The 21,936-nt window shown below is 43.6% G+C and overlaps 1 protein-coding gene across 2 annotated transcripts in view; it reads right to left on the reverse strand.

The window, feature by feature from the left end:
• Positions 1 to 21,936, reverse strand: part of ANO2 (anoctamin 2) — a 1,601,761-nt gene that overhangs the window by 89,074 nt on the left and 1,490,751 nt on the right. For both annotated transcript variants that reach the window (XM_085652609.1, XM_085652610.1), the window contains one exon: positions 3,213 to 3,361. In XM_085652609.1, the coding sequence (XP_085508735.1) occupies positions 3,213 to 3,361 (149 nt within the window). The remainder of the gene's footprint in view (positions 1 to 3,212; positions 3,362 to 21,936) is intronic.

Here is a 21,936-nt window from a genome sequence, read left to right on the forward strand (position 1 = left end):
ATTACCCATCCCTGAACCCTATGAACCACTTATAACCTTTACTATCCAGACACTCACCCATACTGCAACCTTAAAAGCCACTTAAAACCCTTTTCTGCAGTTACAGTTCATCTAGGCCTGTTAACTCAGAGGTGGGAGAAATCACTAGTCATAGTGAATAAATGTTCTACCATAACATTCAATAGGTGAAGATTACTGTGTAGCTTGCCTGGTTTAATGGTGTCCACCAAGAGAACACGACCAAGGTGCGCTCTGTGTTTGGCCATGTGATAGCTGCTGGTTCAGCCTCAGACTCTCCTTATATACTCGTTTTTCAACTCAAGTTAGCGTGGTGATTGTTCAGGTAGATGGGCTAAGTGAACAGGCTAGAAGTGCCAGCAGTGACTCCCATAGCAATAAAATATCATTGTCTCCCACTCCACCCAGTCTACTGCCGTCAGGGGCACAGGCGTCTCAATTCCTGTCACCGACCATTGAACCTATTCTTATTTTTCATCACAGACTTTGACCCAGAGTAAGATCAAAACAAGGAAGGAAAGAGGAATATAAAGATAGGATAATAGGAGAAAGCTAAGATAAAAAGAATCTGCAAAGGTGAGATAAAGGGACAGGAAGTGTAGGACAGTGGAGAAGAGGAAGGTGCAGTTGAGATTAAATAGCTGTGGTGTTTGGCGTCCCGGGGATTCATTGACACTGACAGTGGGCTCCAAAGAAATACTGAGGTTGCACCACTTAAAAAAAAAAATGAAGCTCTCTATACTTGTGAGATGCAGACCTAGCCACTGGTATGGATGATGGCTGTGATGTCATAAGCTGTTCCTTCTTCACCTGCCTCACTCATGCCTATATAAGAAGGCTTCCTACACATTGTGTTCACTATGACATTTTCCGTCTGTTCCCTTTCTTACGGTCAAGTGATTTCTTTATCCCTCCTACCCTCATAGGCTGGTGATGCACTGCCTTTGGTGATTTATTCTTGGAGGTAGAAATCATAGTGCAACCGAGGTATGCTAACTATGAGTACATACTACTATGGTTGTAACACTGACGAGCATACCAAGAATCATTCCATAAATCCAGTGGAATTAAAATATACCTAGAATGGAAGACTTCCATTTAATCCACAGAACAAAATGAACAAAAGGATTCGAAGGAAGCCTTCCAACACAGTACACTTACAACTAGAAGTACATAGGAAGAATGCCAATTACAAAGCAACCCATTCTACGGTTATGGGAATACAGCTATGGGAACAGGACTGTGTACTCTACAGATCATAAACATTTACCATGTAAATAAAAAATAATTAAACTTAAAACATCCCAGCAATTATACCATCAGCTGTAGTCCCCTGGAAAAGGAGCAAAGAGTTGCAGCTCTTCGTGTGTCTGTTGTTAACCATTTAGCAATACTATTAAAATAAAATAAAAGACTATGTCAAGAAATGTGTTGAAAACCCTCGAGAACGAGCTATATTTCTGACACATCTTCGCAATTATTATCCACATTTATCTTCCATTTTAATATTTTCACATAATATGATTTGCGTCGTATTATATAGATCTGGTGTCTTTGCTGCTTAAGTAGAAGAGTTACAAAAAAAGAGAATCTCACCATATCATATTAAAAAAATGAAGTACTGCCCAAGTGCTAAATATCTAAGGGTTTTTAAGTGCATTCCTAAAAAAAGGCAAGCTCCACGCTAACACTTAGAATAGAAACCATCGGTGCATGACAGTTCCCAAAAAACATTGCACCGGTATGATTCTTTCACCAGAATCCAATTAATTGAAAAGCTTAATACAGAGCATGCCTTATACAGAGCAGGGAGTCTCCGTTCAAGCACCAAATAGCAAATTCTCCATGTCCTGGTCTAATCAATATTATATATCTTAATAAGCTGCACAATTGTCATCACTTTAAACGGATTTATATTAAATTTTACTATTATATACTAGCTAAAAACCGAGTATCTCTCCGGAGAACTTTTCTATGGCTTAATTAAGCACTTTTGGCGCGTCAACACAGAGTAACTACGCGAATTCACTGACCTAAACTCGTCTTTCCAAGCCCTGAACTCCCAGCCGAGGCGCCCATGATTCAGAATCTAATATAAGCATGGCAGTGAGTCAAGCCCAGTGAATCATGACATTAATTTTACCCGGAACAATACGTCCATAGATTGTGGGAAAACCTATAATGAGGGCGGTTTATAGGCATTTAAAATATGTAATTCTTGCAGGGTTGTAACAATGGCGCCACTTCCGCCTTTATTTTACATTATCAATGATCTCATCTATCTGTGACCAATAAAACGCTCTCTGAAATTTAGAGCCTAGTTTGACTTTTGCTCTTGACCTTCAAGCAAGGAAGGCTTGGTTACATTGATGTTGACAATGCGGATGACGTCACCGCTGGAATAAAGGCCATATTGAGTTACATTAGCACAGTGCTTAATTTGTGCCTGTGATTGCAGATGGTGGGCACCAGAAGTTATTTCTGGAGACTGAGATTTATTTTTTGTCGTCAGACTTTGACCCAGGGCTACAGAAAAGGGAGAATGAAGGACTAAGAGAGAGAGATGGGAAGACAGTGAGTGACAAAGGGAGACAATCTTCGTGTCCTGCACTGATTTTATCACTTCTTTTTAAACAAATAATGCACTGCGTCATCAGTGAAGTCCACGTGATAGTTAATCAACATTAGAACTTTGGCTCATATTCAGGGCCATGCAATGCTTCACAAAGAAAAGCAAAAAAAGAATCTTGTCTCGAAATGTAACAAGCTGAAGAAACACCCTATATATTTTAATTTTTCAACACATAATATACTGTTGCATCTGAATATACACACACCTGTTTGGGAAAAATGAGAACAAATACTATGAACAAACTCCAATATTAAAGGTGCAAATAACCTTCCCTTTGTTCTGTAAGATCTGTTAGTATATCAAATACGCGTGTATATGCTAGTAAGGTGCCTCAGTAAGGTAATGCTTGCTGCTGACTTCTAGTATGATACTCAGTCTCGAATCGCGGGCAAGGCTTTCCATCCTTCCGAGGTTTGTAAATTGAGTCCCACTAAATTGGGCAGCAGTAGCACCTGTCATTTGCAGTTCTTCAGACGTGTGATGCACCAGAATATATTTCAATAAACAAGGAAAAACTGACATCTCTGCTGCCTACAAACATAAATGGGAGTGTGTATCTTACTCATTTCCATGTATTCAGGAGTCAAGCCAGTGAAAGGTTCCAGGGCATAGTCAATATCCCATTGCTGTGGTTGCCGAGTGTTACTTGCTTCACTTTCTTTCTGCTCGGTCCTGTCATCTTTCAGTTTTCTATATAACTTCTTTAGTTTCCTAGGAAGAGAAAGTTACTTTTAGTGTTGCATAGTGCATAGAAGGCCCGAGAGCATCAGATTTGATTTCATATGGGTATTATAATATAATTACCATAGTAATTGGGTTTTGATTAATGGGTTGAAATTAACCCGTGCTTAACTCGGTGGTAGCTTACCGCAAAAGCATTCGGCTCAAATTAGAAACAAAATATTTAGTATTTATGCATCACACAAACAGTATTAGAGTGAAAACACAAAACAAGAAAAATTCCACACCAGTTTAGAAAAATATAGAACATTTTAATATATAAAATTAAACCAGAACGACAAAAAATGTAAACAGTAGAACCGGAGATATGCTATTTTCAAAGTTTTAGGTAAGTGTAGTGTCTAAAAGCACAAAGTGCCACTCGCGATCATCTGGTCATGCTAGACAGGGGGAAAGTCACAAGTTCAGTGAGAATGCGATGGAGTGAGAATCAGATACAGCGACCAGGTTTGTCCCAATGAAAAAAGTTAGCTTCTCAAAGTCCGGTGCCAGTGCGCGGTGGAGGAGCCGACAAGGAGAGCATCTCAGTTGGTTGTCACTGTAGCGCTAAGAGCAAGCCTGGCGTTGTGGATGGTCATTGCTGTAGCTTCACATTTGTAGTCTCTGTGGGCTGTTGCTGATGTAGCGCAAAGCGAGGACGGCACCTTGCCGGTCATCGCTGGCGGTCGCTGCAGGTCAAAGAGTTGTGTGAGTGAGCTTCACGTTGGCAGTCGCTCCGAGTGTCAGAGTCTTGGCACAAACAGGATTGATTGCAGTCATGAAGAACCCAAAAGTTCAGGATTTCTCCTTTTCAGTCAGAGGAGAGCACTTCGATGCCAGGCATGGGTCCACGAGCTGGGGAGGCTCATTTTGGGAATCAGGGACTTACTCTAGCAGTGGCCAGCAGGGCTCAGGCAGGTCCAGTTGCAGGTTGATACAGGTCCAGTTAGTGCAGGACTGCTGGACAGTTGAAGGGAGGACCCTGAGCTAGCCATGCTCCTGTATCTTAGAGTAGGAGGTCAGTTCACTGACCCTTGGAGTCACTTGGGTCTTCCTGGGAAAAAGGGGATTTTCCTCTTTCCTTCACGCAACAAAGCAGGCCTCAAGCAGCAGGGCAGTACTCTGAAGAGCTAGACAGGTCTCGAGCAGCAAGGCAGTCCTCTGTTAGCACTAGAGCAGTCTTCTAAGAAACAAGGCAGGCCTCAATCTGCAGGGCAGTCCTCTCAGTGCAAGACAGTCCTTTTGAATCCTTCCACAGGTCAGGGAGTGTACTGAAGTGTTGGTCTGAGGGTCCAATATTTATACCCTGAAGTGTGAGAAGCTTTTAGGCCCTCCCCCATCTGGATCTGGATATTTCCTTCCTCTTCCTCCTGCCCAGACTCCAAGAGGTCTAGGGTGACAAAGGGCTAGTGTTAAGTTATTTGTTAGTTTGCCTGAGGCAGCCCTTTGAAATGTAAGTGGGCCATGGTACAACTCGGCCCCTCCCATACTAGCAGGGTGGCCCACCCCATCTTAACCTGGTCCTCCTTTGTCTAACTGTCTGGAAGGAATACACAAAGTCCAACTGTCACTGTAATCACAGTCATGTGACCCAGGACACACTCTGCAGGCACCAAAATGCTAGGACAAGAAAATGCCACCTTTTTCTATATTACCTTTCTAAAAGTGGCATTTTCAGAATTGTGACTTAAAATCCGACTGTATCATTAAACAGGATTTGAAATTACAATTCACTTGATTCCAAACATGGCTTTACTACCTGCTCCTAATTAAACGTTAGCACTTATTAAATGTAATTAGATAACCCAATGATATCTTATGGGAGAGGTAGGCCTTGCAGTAGTGAAAATCTCGCTACCAGGACAAGTAAAACTTAACAGTACATGTCCAATTTCTTTTAATACACTGCACCCTACCGTATTGGCTGTTTAGGACCTGCATTAGGGGGTCATATATATTAAAATGGAAGGTTTATGCTTGACAAAATGTTTGTTTTGCCAAGTTAAATAGTCAGTTTAAAACTGCACACAGGCTACAACGTCAGGCTTTGGGATGTGTTTTAGAGGGCTAGTTAAGTGAGTGGCACAATACGTGCTGCAGGCCCAATAGCAGCATTTAATTTACATGCCCTGGGTACATGTAGTACCAATTTAGTAAGAGCTTATAAGTAAATTGGATGCAAACCAATTTTACCATATTTAAAGTAGTGAGCACAAACATTTTAACCCTGGTTAGCAGCAAAAGCTATTTCACAAATGGGTCGTTGTGATACAAAACCTTAGGAGAGAAGACCACACCAAATAGCTGTCAGCAAATAGTATGAGAAATAAGAAGTGGAACATTCAACAAAGGGGTGCAAACTATCAGGTCAAATCAACACTATGGCTAACACAGACCAGTCAAAAATACAATATTAGATACAATATTATGCATTTATTTACATATTACTACTGGACAGGGTCAATAAACATGCATTTACGCAACACTTCAGGATCTAAGCTCTTAGGAGAGGACAATCAATAAAGGGGCAAAGATTGTGGGTAAGATAGGTAGAGTCTAGACAGAGTAAGTTTAGCTTAGTTGATTTAGATTTCCTGTTTATTTCGAAAAACAGCTTCAAAGCACAAACAAAACAAAATAAATAGCAGGCCACCAGATAGATATCTATGAAGACATCTAATTTAAGAGATGTTGTTTTACGTCATACTTAAAGACTTAAAGGAAGTTTAAGTATGAGGTTCAGAATCTATAGTGAAATCCCTCTAATGTGCACTGTGTAATAAAATGTGTCACACTCGGATGAACAAACAAACAAACATGCATGCCACTGCACAAAGTTTCAAGCATGAGCCCAGACACCTCAAAGGAGGCAGAGCACTTGATGTCCAATAGTATCCTTCTCTTGACAACTCAAATTACACCAGCTGTGATTATTTTTCCTGTGCAACATTTTGAGGGCTAACAAACCCCTCCAAAGTACTGCATCATACCCATGCTTAGCCCTCCTATATTACACTACACAGACAAGTGCAAAGTCATCAAATATTTCTTCAGTGAAAAAATACAAACCCAGCGTCCACAAAACAGCATCATTTGCAGGAGTCTTGTCCATGTTGTCCATCAAAGTCCTCTCCAGAGAAGCTCTTGCACCCCTACTCACCATTTTTAATGCCTCCCTTATTCACGGCATCTTCCTCGAAGGTCGCAAAACCAGCTAAATCTTCCTACTTACATTAAGCCCTGTTGACCATGGCAGTTACTGGCCCACCAATCACCTATCCATCAGCAAGAGCTTTGCAAAAGCATTCTACACTCAAATTCATGATCACGTCAACACCAGCAGTCTCTTGCATAAATAACAATGTGGTTTCAAATAATTACGAAGATTAGATAGAGCTATTTTACAGATCCTTGAAGTTGCCCACCTGGCCATACGAAAACCCTTGCCTCCCAAAACAGCTTGCCCCCTCAGCCATCTTCAATGTTCCTATCCCCTTCATCCATACCCAGAAGTCTTGCATGGAATATATTGGAAGTGTACTTCCACTACACATCCAATCAATACAGTTTGTTCAAATGGACACTTCCAGGTCTCAGAAGATCCCTATCAGTTGCAGAGTCCCCCAAGGTTCCATCTTGTTTCATGTCATCTTCAACCTCTACATGGAGCCCCTTGGGGTCTACTCACTGATAACAGCAACAAAATTCATTAAATGCAAGTCATGATTTAAGGTACTTTGTTAAACAAGCCTAGCTTGTTTCCTATATCTGGCTCATATTCCATCATGGTTGGCCTGAACTTGTGACTTTGATCCGTTGCGGCGCGACCAGATAACCACACTTGGCGCTTTGTGCTTCTGACCACTGTTTTCACTTACATTTTTAAAATTGCAATTCTACTAATTTGCTGCATGAATACTTTAATATTTCCTCTAAGTTATGCCCGACTACTTTGTGCCAAGCAAACAGAGGGTTGAGTACAGGTCAATTTGGGGTTTTCTTGTGGTTCACCCTGACAGAGATTGTGGTTGCTGCTTGAGTAGGTTTTCACCCCACTGAACCAGTAACCCAATTTCCAACTGTTAGAAATGGGGGTCTCTAGTTGGACCTTTGTCCAAATAGGGACCCTTGCTTCTAGTCAGGGTAAGGGGGATACACTTCTAAAATAACCCCTGCTCACCCCCTTGGTAGCTTGGCACGAGCAGACAGGCTTTTCTCAGAGGCAGTGTGGAAAGCATTTGTGAACACATACAGTAATACTGTGAAAACGCTACAAATGGACACCAAACCAGTTTAGAAAAATAAGTAATCTTTATCTAAAGCAAAACAAGACCAAACAACAAAAATCCACAATACGGTAATACAAAATATGACTTTCAGATGGTAGAATTAGTTCAGTTCAAGCAAAATTGCAGATGTGGCACTTTTCACACAGAGTACCTTGGATGCGTCACGCAAACATACAAAACAGGCTGCAGGGAAGGTGATGCGTCGGTCGGTTCCTTACACTCAGGGAAGGTGATTTGACGGTTCCTTGCTAAGGGGGAGGTGATGCGTTGGTTCCTTACTGCGGCAGAGGGGAGTTGAGGCATCTGTTCCTTACCCGAGAGGAGTTGATGCGTTGATTTCTTACTGCGTGGGGAGTTGATGCTTCTGTTTCTTACTGCGTCCCCCAACGATGCAACAGACTTGGCGCCTTGATGCGATGGGACGGTCTGGGAAGATGCGTGGATTCTTGCAGCCGCACAGCAAAGCTTGCGTCACGGTCCGTGCGGTGATCTCGGACTTCGGAAGACGTTGCACTCGATGCGGTGTGCGGCGATTTCTCGAGCCGTGGCAGGCGCTGCGATGGTTTCTTTAGCGATGTGTCGGAAACAGGTACAGATGCGCCACGCTACTTCGATGTTGCATCAATTTTCCAGCTCCCAGGGGAGAGCAGTTTTCTAGAGGTCCAAAACAACAGCAGGGACCTCTTGCAGATCCGAACCGCCAGCTAGGAAGTTCAGTGGAGCTGGTGGTGAAGTCTTTGTGTCCCTGAGTCTTCAGGACAGGAGGAAAGCTCTGTTTCAAGCCCTTGGAGATCTTCCTCAAGATGGCAAAGCAAACAGCAAAGTACTTTCTCCTTTACCTACCTACATATCGATCCAACCAAGACAGTACTCCTGTTATGTGCAAAGAATAACAAGCAACCACTAGTCCAAAGGTGGCTCAATGAATGTGTTACCAAGAAAAGAAGAATGTCATAGTACCCGCTCTCTCTACTAGATAAAGTGAACCCGTTCTTCCAAGAAGGCATGGTCAGAACTTCAGTTCAATCCCTAGTATTCTTTCAACTGGATGGTGGTAATGTCCTGCCCCAAATCCTTGCAGAATACACACTGACCTCCTCAAGGACATCTGCTATGACGAAGCACATTTTATACAGGGCCTGAAGAAATATGACCATATCAGTCCCTTCCTCCTGGAATGTCATTGGTTTCTCTGGCAACGCCACACCATCTTCAAAACCAGAGGCATAATAGGCAGAGCCATCACGACCAGCACCCCAGGATATCTGGATGACAATCTCAGCATCTCTGGTGGCTCCCACGCACAGCCAGGACCTCATCAGATCAGAGGCAAAGTGAAGCAAGCACTAACTGTGGAGCTTTGAACAAGAGCCCAGACACATCTGATACGGCAGAGCACCTACAGTATAGTCCTGTGGATGGGTAGGAAGTCGGACTCAGTTTGACCATACCGTTTCCTCCTATGCAGTGGTGTGAGGACTTACAAATCCCTCTAAATTTCGCAGTGCACTAAAATGTATAACAGATGCTGGGCTGAACAAAAAAACAAGCACGTCACTGTGCAACGTTTTACCAAGCGCACAGACACGCAGAGCGGGCGTGGTCTCTGATGTTTCTAAGTATTCTCCTGTGAGCAGGTTGTTCCGCCTGCTGCACTCTTTTTTCTTATGTAGCAGTGTGAGGACTTACAAATATCTCTAAAGTGCTCTTTGAAATAAAATGTGAACAATGTATTGCCTGAACAAAATAAAAGTGTTGTATTAAAGAGAGTGTGTTAAAAAATATATAACATTTTATTGTGGGATTTAAAGGCAAAAGTGCAAATGTAATAGCAAAATGTGTACATTTACAGCAACTGAAAATGTAAAGACAAACAAATTGTGTTCCTAAAAATATATTGAAAGCTGATATCTGATCAATAGCCACTGCTACTGTCACGGAGACCAGAGAATATGATATTGAATTGATGTGCCTTGTTTGCTATCCAGGACTGTAATTTCTCAATAGTCTGTGCATTAGAGCTACTCTATGAGATTGTGAAAGGCATTTCACTCTATTGTCTATAGCCTGAGATTGTGAGATTTTGTTTTCTTTTCAGTTTAACCTTCCACCTTCCAAATAGATTCAGAGTACTAACATACAATTCGGAATCTATTTGTAAAACAGGACTGAAAATGTGAAATGCACAAGTGAAGATAGGTGCTACGAAACAAGGAAGGACGTGTGGAATTACATTTGCTGAATTGCATGTATCACTGACTTTTTTGACATTTCTAAGGACAATAGAGATGTAAAAATAGTGTTCCGCCATTGTCTCAATATCCCAAAAAACCAATGGGTGTGTTAAAATTTCTTGGCACACCATGAAAGTATTGGGTCATTTGATCTGCATCCCTTCAAAACATGTTTGTTTTTTTTAGAAAAGTTAGGTTAATTTTCTCATGAATGTTTGAATGAATTGCTCAATAAAAATCAGCTCCGCTGTGTTTATGGCCATAGTAATTGGTGTTGCTAAAATATTTGAAATCTGGTCCCCGGGAAACAGTAGAGCTTTCAAGGTTTCCACTTCCACGCGTGAATAGCCCATTCATTAAGTGTAATTTCTTTAAATTCTGGGACTAATAGTTCTAATTTCATAAGGGGTTAAATGGGACTACAAATCCCAGAGTGCAACACAAACCTGATCTTGATGAGCTACTCCCGTGTGGAACTGGGACCCTTGAAAGCTCTGAAATTGCTTCAATGTGAAGTACGTGGCTTCTTAAACAACACGATTATCCTGTCATCTAAGGCGCCTAAAGGATTTAACATTACAAATATATGTTGTTATGCCTGCCAATAACGTCTTTGAAGGGACGAGGCGGCGTAACAAACAGAATGGGGAAATAAATGTGCGTGATTACGCTTCGGAAACAATGCACTGCAAACAGCTCCAACACAAAGTCGAGTTTCTGAACAACAGCAAATGATGCCACACAGAAATCAGGGCTTCTTATGAATTCCAGCTGTGTTCCCGCCTGTGAGTAAAATATTGCCTTAAAAGAGGGTAAATGATGTCCGTAATAGCAACTAACAGGTGGAAGAACTTTCAATAAATCATGTAAAGCTCCACTTTTGCTTTCATTTAAGTGAAATACAAACATTTGTTTTATTTTGTTCTCCATTTCTCAAACTAATAAAAGATGTAAATTGCAGAATGCTTTGGTTTTTGTTACCAGACATAATGAGAGTCATATCATTTACAGATGTCCCGCTTTAAAATCTTTTTTTTTCTGAATCACATTGTGATCCTGATCCACTTCCTTGTTAAAATAGTTTCTTTGAAGTTACCTCACATTCCTTCTTCTCTTCTGTTTCTCATTCTTTCTTACTAGAGTCTGAAGGGAAACAAACTGGAAGCAGCAACAACAAAAAACAATGGCGGGGCGCGGCCGCCTCTCATGTCTTGGGATTAAAGACGTCTAGGATCTCGAGAAACGACATGACCTTTTGGTTGCAAACACGGTTAAAGCCGGATACTTGCTTGGGTATGAAGTGTGTTTGGCTTAAGGTGACAACCCTTGATCAAGTTTTGTGAGGTCAAGGATGATTGGCTCACCACGTTATAAAATGTTTTTGGGGCCTGTGAAAATAGCTCTAGAAGACTAAAACCAAACATGGTTTATGTCCTCAACACATACACTATGAATGCCATTATATTGTTGTTGGACTTGGCCCTTTTGGCAGGTTCACCCCAAAAACTTTTTGCGTTCTCCTAGCCTTTTTCTGTAACCTGGTGTTGGTGATTTTAGGCCTGTAAGCACTTTAGCACTGGGGTCCAGTGTAAAGTGTGTGCGCTCTCTGTGTATGTGTGGTGAGATGGGCCTGCCCTCCCATAGGAATGCATGGGGGATATGTGTGTCCCTGGTAGTTCCTGGTGTGAGAGGAGTGCAGGGTCGAGTTTGGTATTTGCGAACTCGTGAGAATGAATGCTGCGCAATGGTGTGCGCAGATTTATGGTGACTAGTAGAGAAGTGCCACTTCTAGAAGTTGGCCTTTCTGTGTACTGTGTGTCTGCCTGCCTGATGTGGAGTGCATGTCTGGCTTGTGATTGACAGGAGCTGAGAGGGCTGGGGAATTCCAGAAGCCAGGGTAAGTCTGCCCGGTGGTGAATGGAGAGATCTGCATATAGATGGGAGGGAGGAGTTGCACCTGGGACCTGAATAGGGCTGTGCCTTCCCTCCACAATGCTGGCTCCGCCCCCTGTGGTGCGTCTGAGCACCTAGCCTGTCCTGTGAATAGAGAGGGGAGCTGAGCAAAACAAAGTGCTCCAGACCCAGTTGTATCTGGTTCTCCCCTCGCCCTACAGTTTTAGACAAAGGATTTAGCTGTATAAATAAGGGGCTGTGACCCCAAGTAAATGTTCTTGTTTGTGGACTTGAATCTACCAGGGGCGTGCTGCTGCTTGGGCTCTGGGGAAGGCTTGCCTCCCTGGGCCCTGCCCTGCCCCTGGATGCCTGGAAGACTCTTTTTCCTGGACCTTTTACTTGTTTTTGACTTTGCCTAGACTTTATCCAGCCTTTTTCACCCTGGGTGCGGTGTGCTTTTTTTGTCAAGAGAGGGAGAGCCTGGGGACTGAGCAGCTCTGAGCTGCAGCCCCTGTGGGAGGGAACCCCCACCTTGGGGATGCCCCGTGATGCCAGCCTTGCGGGTGCCCACCCGCTTATTTTTATTATAGTGCGCAGGTGCCCACCCTGCGTCTTCGCTGGCCTTCCCTTTTGATTAGTGCGTGGGTGCCCACCCCGCGACTTCGCTTTATTTAGTGGGTGCCCACCCCGCATTTTACAGATCGAAGCGGGAGCCCACCCCGCGTTGTGAGTATTTTTAATGCGGGTGCCCACCCCGCGTTGTGTGCCTTAGCGGGAGCCCACCCCGTATTTTACTGATGAGGATCACCGCCGCAGCCCGAGCTGCACATTGAATTCCTTCCGGGCCGCTGCTCAGCGTGACCCGGAAGGCCGGCAAGGCTGTGACTCCATGGGCGGGGCTTCCGGGTCAGAAGGGAAGCCCCGCAATAGAAGAGTCCGGCACCGGGAGTGACGCGGGGCTCCCATGCTGGAGGGAGAGCCCCGCGGTGGCGGCTGAAATGCAGGAGAGTCCCGGGTCCCAGGAGGGGGCCCGGGTGAAGAGTACAGGCGGGCCAGGCTGCCCACGGCAACACGGGGCTCCCAGGAGTCCAGGGAAGCCCCGCAGGAGAAGTGCTGCCACCACGGAGAGGAGTCCCCGCCAGGAAGAGCCGGTGAGTGAAACCGGCTGATGGGGAGGAGGAGTGAAGTCAAGGCACCACGCCGGTGCCTCTCTCCAGAGCAGCCCCGCTTTACAGAGGGCTGCTCCAACGGTTGGCCCAAGTTATCTTCAGAGCCCCGTGTGGCTCCAACGATGGGGCAAGTTTATTGAAAAGCCCCGTGGGGGCCAGAGGGCACTGGGTGCAGGGCCCCTAGTGCAATTTACAGCTGCCCCACTTGCTAGATGGCAGCTGCCATGTTCCATGGGCATGGTTTGTTTCAGCGCCAGTGCGCTCCACAGTGCTTTGGGGCAAGTTGTTATTCTTATTGGCGCATAGTTATTTCAGGAGCCCGTGCGCTCCATGGGGGCATGTTTGTTTTCAGAGCCAGATGGCTCCAACGTTGGGCACATTGATTTCAAGGGCCACTAAGAGCCCCAGCCTCATTTGTAACTTTCCCAGCTGCCCAGCAAGTAGTGGGCAGCTGCACCGTTTAGGCTCAATTCCTGAGAGGGACAGAAGTGGCACAGAGGTGCCAGGCCTTCCCCAGCTACGCAGCAATTAGTGCCAGCTGCTACGTTTAGGCCAGCGCGAAGGGCGCATCCTTGACTGTCGCTGTATTGGCAGCGCGCCCTGACTCTGTGGACATAGGGCGTTTGAGCCCCTTTTGTGGGATGGCCAGTTGGCCAGCGGGATCGTTAGGTTTGTAGGGCGCCAGGCCCTAATGTGATTTTGGTGCTAGGAAATGTAATTCATGTAGTATGTTTTACGCACCCTGTGTTATACCTCTAAATGTGGTCTTTTATGACTATGAGGTTGTTTTGCATATCATGGTTTATGCTAGTGTGATTATGTACCACTGTGTGAGTTATGCCCCTAATGTAGTTATACTTAGGAGGTTAGGGTCTAATGCGTTTAGACTTCTGAGAGAATTGCATAATGTGTTTATGCTTATGAGGTTGGCACAGAATGTAATTTGCGCCTGATGTGATGTTGTGCATAATGAGGTTTATGTTACAGGCTGATGCTAAGTACAGTGATTACTAGTGTTTACTGGTTGTACGTTATGATCGGTTTCACTTTTACTAAGTTTGCTTTGTGATGGTTCTGACAGCGGTCCATGTGGCCCTGTCATGTGTACACAATCCCTTGTAAATATTGCCCAGTGCCAGTTGGCACAGTGTATATTGTGTGATTACTATTCTAATGTGTTATGAGAATACAAAGGCTATTTTTGATATAACCTTGTGTGGAGTTCCTTTTGTAGTGTGCCTGGGATGTTGTTGCTGTGTGCGTGCGCAAATGCTTTACACATTGCCTCCGGGATAAGCCTGACTGCTCGTGCCAAGCTACCAAGGGGGTGAGCAGGGGTTATCTTTAGCGTGTAACTCCCTTGCCCTGACTAGAGTGGAGGTTTCTGCCTGGCTTTGGCACAAGCCTTAGCCAACCAGAAATCCCATTTCTAACAATTGTGGAGCTTTAGTTTAAAGATGCTGTTCTTTTAAAAGTGTGTGTAATTTCAATTCTAAATAATTCAAAAGAATTAAAAAACACTTTCAGTACTTCAAATGTTCCCTTGTTGCATGTAAAAATTTTAATATTTTGTCTAATAGCTCAACATGTGGCCCCTCTTAACAAAAACAAACCCTGCTGTAATCTGTGAGCACATAGGCAGCATTAGCTCTACCAGGGCAGAAGTGCTGGCTCATCAGTGGCGGAGGTGGGACTTGGTACCAGAGGGGGCAAAACAATCCTCAGGAGAGCACCAGTCCAGGCCATTTCTGTAGTTTGAGTAATTATGCATATTTAGAAAAAATCCAAGTCCTTGGGCAAAGTTCAACTACCTGCATTTCATGAAGGGCCTGAAAACTGAACTTTCCCGCTTACTCAACTCAATGTCTTGTGCCTGACGACTGCAATGATAAATATCAGTTTGCCTCATCCTCCCTCCCCGTCATTGATTGGACTCTAACTCATCCCCACGGCTCTATGCTCATAATCGGTTATACCATTAATAGCTCTGAAGTAACCAAAGGTCTGACATGCAATGTTCTTCAAAATCTATATCTATATATACATATCTTTATCTATCTCCATGTATGCCAACTACCTAGAATACTACACTGGGAGTAAGCTGATGGAGTTCTACAAGGAGAGGGGGCTGGATGTGGGCAGGAAAGCTTCCACAGCAGACCTAGAGTTAGCCCTAAGAGTCTATGAGGAAGTCAGGAGGCTGCAAACAACAACAAAGGATGAGAACCGTGAGCTAAGGGGAGGGTGCAGTAAATATATATCAGGGGCCTGACACACATGGTGTTGGACATCAACAACATTGAGAGCTACAGCTAGGCTGAGCTGAGGTGGATGTGCAGAGAGAGGGGACTGAGAATCCCAAAGAGCATGGGAGGTTGTCCACAGAATGCAATCTGCACCACAAGAAGAGACTGAAGAGGACATCTCCAGTACTCTAGACAAGGCAGAACCCTGGTTGTACCTGACCTCAGAATCAGGGCTCCAAGAAGGAGGGAGAGGAGCAGAAAAATGATTGGGCAAAGGCTTCAGAAGTGAGAGGGGAGCCCACAGAGAGAGAATCTCCTTCTGAGGCTGCAGCTGGTCCAGCTGGCTGCAGAGGAGAGAAAAGCTGCAGCTGAGCGAGCACTGGAGGAGAAAAAGGTCTTGGGGGCTCATGAATTGAGTCTCAAGGAGCTGGAAGTCAGAGCCCTGCAGATACGCTTCTGCAACAAGAATGTTGGTGGCAGCAAAACTACTGTCTTCAGTGCTGAAGACACAGTCCACTAACTTCTAGGAGGGTAATGACATACACCAGTGGTTTCAAGCATAAGCGGTAGCTCTAAGGGTGCATAGGTTCCCTGAGGAGGATTGGGGAGCTGGCATATAGAGTCATATTCCTGATGATGGGAGGGATGCCCTACTGGCCCTAGAAGAGGAGGACAGGCTGAGCTAGACCCGTATGAAGGAGGCCCAGGTCCAGATGTATGAATTCACCCCAGAACAGTGTATGTTAAGATTCAGGGGCAGTCAGAAACAATCTCATCAGTGTGGAGTACTTTTGCAGAGCACAGGATGGTTGGGTGAAGGGTAACATGGTTAACACTTTTGAAGGGCTGTACAGTTTGATTGCCAGAGAGCACATGTTCAGTTATTGTTTTCCAGGACTTTGCTAACATCTGGTTACATTCACTGGCCCCAGGGAGCTTGGAAACGAGGCAGACCTCTGCGTGAGTACCAGAGGGTCTGAAAAGGCATTTGGGAGTGATCCTAAGGGGATTGGCTCAGGTTTCCCCACAGGGACAGAGGGCTGGAAACCTGCACCAAGCTGACTCTTGCACAACACATGCAGAGTGTTTTTCTCTTGAGGGGGCTTACCGGGCACATGTACATCCTAAGGGTACAGACCCTTGCTTGAAGGGCCAGGTTCAGGATTCACCTCTGAAGTGGTGGGAGGGGAAGCTGCCACAGGCACCCATACAGTTTTGTTTTGTGGGGGTACCACTCCCAGAAGGAGGGTACGGAACCTGAGATGGAGGGGCAACCTTAGGGAACAGACCCGGGGTTGAAAGACCAATTGCACAATACCACCCCATAACTGGTGTGAGGTAGAGTGGTGAAAGGATGCAAGGTACCTGGGGCTACTGACCCTGCTCTGAGAAACCACAGAGGACAGAGACCCCTGAATGGCTTGGCTCTTGACACAGACAGCTGTCAGTGGCCTCTGTTGGCTCCTGTCCTTGTGGACAGATTTTTTCTTGGGTTGAGGACAGAACTCAGACCCAATGGGTGGATAGGGCCACATCACTTTGTTGGTCATGGTGGTACTATCTACCTACTAGGATGCACCTGTGAGCAAGTTAAAGTTAGGTGCTGCTCAGATGGGGTTCACAGGTAAGTAGAAGGGCTCCCCAAGGGTTAGCTCAGTGGCCCCTTACTGCATACACAGAAGGATCCAACTGGGTTCAGAGAGGCATATAAATGGCAAGTACCCCTGCAGTAGTGGGTCGGTGTCCAGGTTTTATCGCCCTAAGCAGGGAAGTCCATCAAGATATTGATTGCCCTACCCTGGATTTAGGCTGGGGGGTTGTGTTGGAAAATGGCCCTCTCAGAAGGGTCACCACAGTCTTTTTGCCATCTTCCTTCTCTTTTTCTGACATTTTGTTTGGCTTTAGTACTCCAGTCACTTTACCACTGCTGATCAGTGCTAAAGTGCATGTTCTCTCTCCCCTAAACATGGTGTAGTTGGTTTACGACAAAGTGACAGGAAAAAGAACCTGATAATAGTGTGCACTGTTCACCAGAACATAATGTTCAAAATGTAAAACATGACATAAAGTTTAACACACAGTGAGATAAACCATCATTTTATCTTTTTGAACTATTGTAATTGATCAAACAGTTTGTAAATAATATAATTCTTCTGAACAGAACCGTTCTGTTTGACAATGTTTCAATTCACAAGAATTGTGTTAACAGAAATAAATGTTTGATTTACAGCATCAAAGAACATAATATGCACAATGCATGCTATTGTATCCTCAAGAATTCTTCATTTATATTACAGTTGTCATTGAAAACAATGTATGGCTGCCGTGAAGCCCAATGCATTTCTGGACTCGCAGGTCCCTTCCTCAGGGGAAATATTCTGTAAATAAGAAAGTATAAAATATATTTGATTGATATAATCTAATTAATTGTAATGGAAGATAATAGTGAGAGTCCCTTGCCCAGCCGAAAAAAGTTTAAAAAACAGGAAGAAATAGTACGGTGGTAAATGTAGGAGTGCTGAGTGTGTATAGATTTGTTAGCGCCATCTAGTGGGTGAATCATGTCCCAGTGGTAGGAACATGAGTAAACGTGACTTTAGTCCTTGTATAGAGGAACCAGTATAAAATGTTAGAAACTACTGTGAATGGTGAAAAGTGGCTGTAAAACAATGGAATGAAATCATACCTGGCGAATATTTAAATGCCATATATCTGTAAAAACCTTCGTTTCTGAGCACCTGTAACAATATAATTGGTTGTGTAAGGCAGTGTTGACCTCGCACGCTAAATGCATTACAGCAGTACATTGAGTTCCATCAATAAAACTCAGTAAAAATAACCGGTCTCTAAAAGCTTACTCCTTCACTAGACTAAACAAAAAAACGCGTAATTGTAATGGCGACTCACCGCGTGTGTGTGTATCTCAGCAGCGTCGCCGGATCTGTGAACCGGAATCCAAAGTGTATCACGGAGACTAAGCAGGCATAAATCTAAACAATCAGGGAATAAACACGACGTAAGACCAGGCTCTCAAATTGTATGCCTCGAAAAACTATCAATGATTTGAGGTAACGCAGTACCTTAATGCGAATGAATGCTTCGGAACGAAGTCTCCATCGATGTGGGTAATCAGTGTAAATGGAAATGGCCTGTAGCATTATAACGTAGCACGTCAATGCATGCAAGATAGAAATAGGACTATGTGTCTATTGCCCGATACTAGGTGTATACTGTGATAACAAATATTAAAAATTGCGTGTGGATAGTAATTGTTACCAATAAGAAAAAATCAGTAAACGAGTACACCGTGCTTAATGCGAGAAACCAAAATAAATAAAATACTAGCGACTAATTGTATTATGGGTGTTGTGGTTCAAAGCTGATGCAGAATTATCCACAAGATGAATGGCGATCTACTCAGTAAAGATACAAAAATGTATCTTGAAGGCTGAACCCAAATGCTTATACATAGAAACGCTAAAGGATATGTTAATACCGATGGAACTCAGAAATGCTCAATAATGTACGGTAATGATGGTGTTGACTAACGACAAGGAATGGTGAGATAATACTAGATAGTGGTGGTATTGCGGTAAAAAATACCCATCTGAATTTAGCGGAATATACTGGAAGTAATCCGTGATGCATATGTGTGTTGTGGATAAAAAGGACCAGACTTGCACAGACTGTGTTGAAAGAAACAGAGAGAAATAAAGAGAAAAATAAAGAGAGACCCAGAAAAACTTTTTTTTTTTTAAACAGACTATAACAAAATACCATGCAGCTCAAATAACTATCTAATTACAGATAACAACTCATATCGATTCTGTCATTCAACCCCCTAGGGGATAGTGTTTGTAAAAAATCAATCCAGAAAATCTCTCTTTGTAGTACTTTTTGGTTATTATCTACTCCTTTTTTGGGAATTACCTCAACGATCTGTGCTCTTAGTTGTGATATATTATGGTGTGCTTCTAGCCAATGTGTGGCTGCACTTGAGGTTTTGTTTTTGATGCGTATTGTACTTTTGTGTTCAGTTAAACGTGTCTTGAGTTTGCGTTTAGTTTTGCCTATGTATGCTTTCCCGCACGGACATTTCAAGCAGTATATTATATTTGTGGTATTGCAGTCTGAAGTATGTCTCAATTTTATTCTTGTGCCAGAAACCGGATGAGTTAGTATATCACTGCAAGTGATGTTATTACAGTGCGTGCAGTTATGGCATTTGTTTGTACCTTTAAAGATTTGTGTTATTGCAGGTCTCTCAGACTTTTTTTATTAATTCCTGAAGGGTCTTGCCTCTAGTATAAGCAAATGTGGATTTGGTCGTGAAAATCCCATTGAAATCAGATTCATTTTGGAGAAGATCCCAATGTTTGTTAATGATGGTCCTTATTTGGGTGGAGCAAGTAGAGTGTTTGGAAACTAAGGTATGCTTCATTTGTTGACACGATGTGGGTTTCAGAAATAGTGTTGACCGTGCTTTTTGAGCTAGTCGGTCCAGGCTCCTCTGTAGGATATCTGGAGGATATCCTCTTTGTGCAAACCGTTGTTTATACTGTTCGATTTTACTAGACGCTGTAGCAGGTTCTGAACATATTCGCTTGATTCGTAGAAATTGAGAATACGGCAAATTGAGAATAAGACTTCTTGGATGGAAGCTCTTGTAATGTAAAGTGCCGTTTCTGTCAGTGGGTTTGGTATAAATCTCAGTTGTTAGTTTACATGCGGTGAAGACCTTCGTTATTAAAACATCTAGAAAATTAACCTGTTTGTTGCTAACAGTATAAGTAAATTGAATCCTGGGGTTTCTAGTTTTTAATTCCTGAATGAGATTTTCTAGCTGCTCTTGTGAATGTGTCCAAATAAGGACTATATCGTCTATATATCTGCAATATTGGACTAGGCCTTTAGTCCAGTTATCATTGGTTAATATATAATCATATTCAAATTTGGACATAAAGATATTGGCATATGCTGGGGCTCCTGAAAATCCCATGGATGTACACGCAAGTTGGCCAAAAAAGTTGTCCTGCCACTGAAAGTAACTGTTGTGAAGACTGAAAAATAGCAGTTTGAGTAAAAAGACACTTTCATTTTGTGGTAACTCCATTCTGCGTAATGCCCATTCCGTTGCTTCCATGCCTTCAGAGTGTGCTATTGATGTATAGAGTGCTGTAACATCAATTGAACAGAATGTCCAGTGTTCTTGAAAAGTTTCAATCGTTTGTAATTTGAATACAAAAATCTGTGGTATCTTTTATGTATGTGCACCAGCTCTGTACGAACTTCTGTAGAAAATGATCGAGATATCTACCTAATGGATCAAATATAGAGTTGCAGCCTGAGACAATCGGTCTGAATGGCGGATTGGTAGGGTGTTTGTGGATTTTCGGTGTCATATATAGTTGGTTTACACCAGTTTGGCATATTTGATTTACTTGTAAAGTGGTATACCATTTACCCAGGGCCTGTAAATTAAACAATACTTGTGGACCTGCAGCACTGATTGGGCCACACACAGTCATAGCCTTTCAAACCTGTTTCAGTCCTGCCATGGCAGGGCCTGCATGTACAGTTTACTGCCACTTCGACTTGCTATTTAAAACTGTTTTCAAAGATTGAAACTCCCCTTTTATTACACATGTCCCCCTAAGTTAGGCCCTAGGTAGCCCATAGGGTAGGGTGCTGTGTAAATGAAAGGTAGGACATGCACTGGTATGTTTGTATGTCCTGGTAGTGACAAACAGACTGCTTCCTTGTTCACTACTGTGAGGCCCACTCCTCTCATAGGTTAGCGTTAGAAATTCCTTAACACACTTTTAAGCTGTAATTCCTGATCAGAGAAAAGTAGCTTTTCATGTTTCATATGTCTGGAATGGTAATAACACACCCTCCTCACTGGTAAAGTTGGAGTTGGCACTACTATTTTAGAAATGCTTCTTTTAGAAATGTAAATGCTCTCTGAGCTTATAACTCTGTGTGCTTTGAAGCCTGTCTCCAATACAGGTCTGGGGTGGATGTTAGCTACACTTTCTGAATTCCCTCTAGACAACCACAAAACAGGAAGGATATGTGTGTCTGAGTACCCATCTACATACATCTGCATTCTGATGGCCTGCCTGGGCAGGATGGAGGGCAGGGGCTAAAACTTTACTTTAATAGGCAGCGTCCTGTCCCCACACAAAGGACTGATTACCCCCCACAGATAACCTTGTTGAAATGGACACTTGCGCACTTCAGAGAGCTGCTTTGAAGTCATCCCCTCCACCACATCAAAGGCAAATTTGGGTATGAGTAATGGGGCTCTGACCCTATCAAAGGATGAGTAAACTACTGGACCTGTGAAAAACTCTTTCAGGAGTAAGGACTGCTGTGCTACAATGATTGCCACCCGGCTTGACTGACTGTTCTAATGAAATGCTTCACTGCTGTGCTGAGCTTCTCTTGCTGATCTCTGCCCTGCTGAGTACATGGATTGGCCCCATCTCACTTGCTCGTTGCTGACCTTTATTTTGACTCTTTCTCCTCTTTTTCCCTCGGGACTGCAGATAGAGCCTCAAGTCCTTGCGGTCCCAGGGCATAAAACTGCCCAAGGAAGGGGGGCCCAAACGCCCTCACTACTTTAAATTTTATGTAAGCCCGCTTGCCCCTAGAACATGGCCCACCAGGGGGGCTAGATAGTGGAGAGGCATGGGGCTTCTTTTTTTTAAAAAAAAAAAAACAATCAGCATG

This window comes from Triturus cristatus, chromosome 4_1 (assembly GCF_964204655.1).
Source record: "Triturus cristatus chromosome 4_1, aTriCri1.1, whole genome shotgun sequence".
Lineage (NCBI taxonomy): Eukaryota > Metazoa > Chordata > Amphibia > Caudata > Salamandridae > Triturus > Triturus cristatus.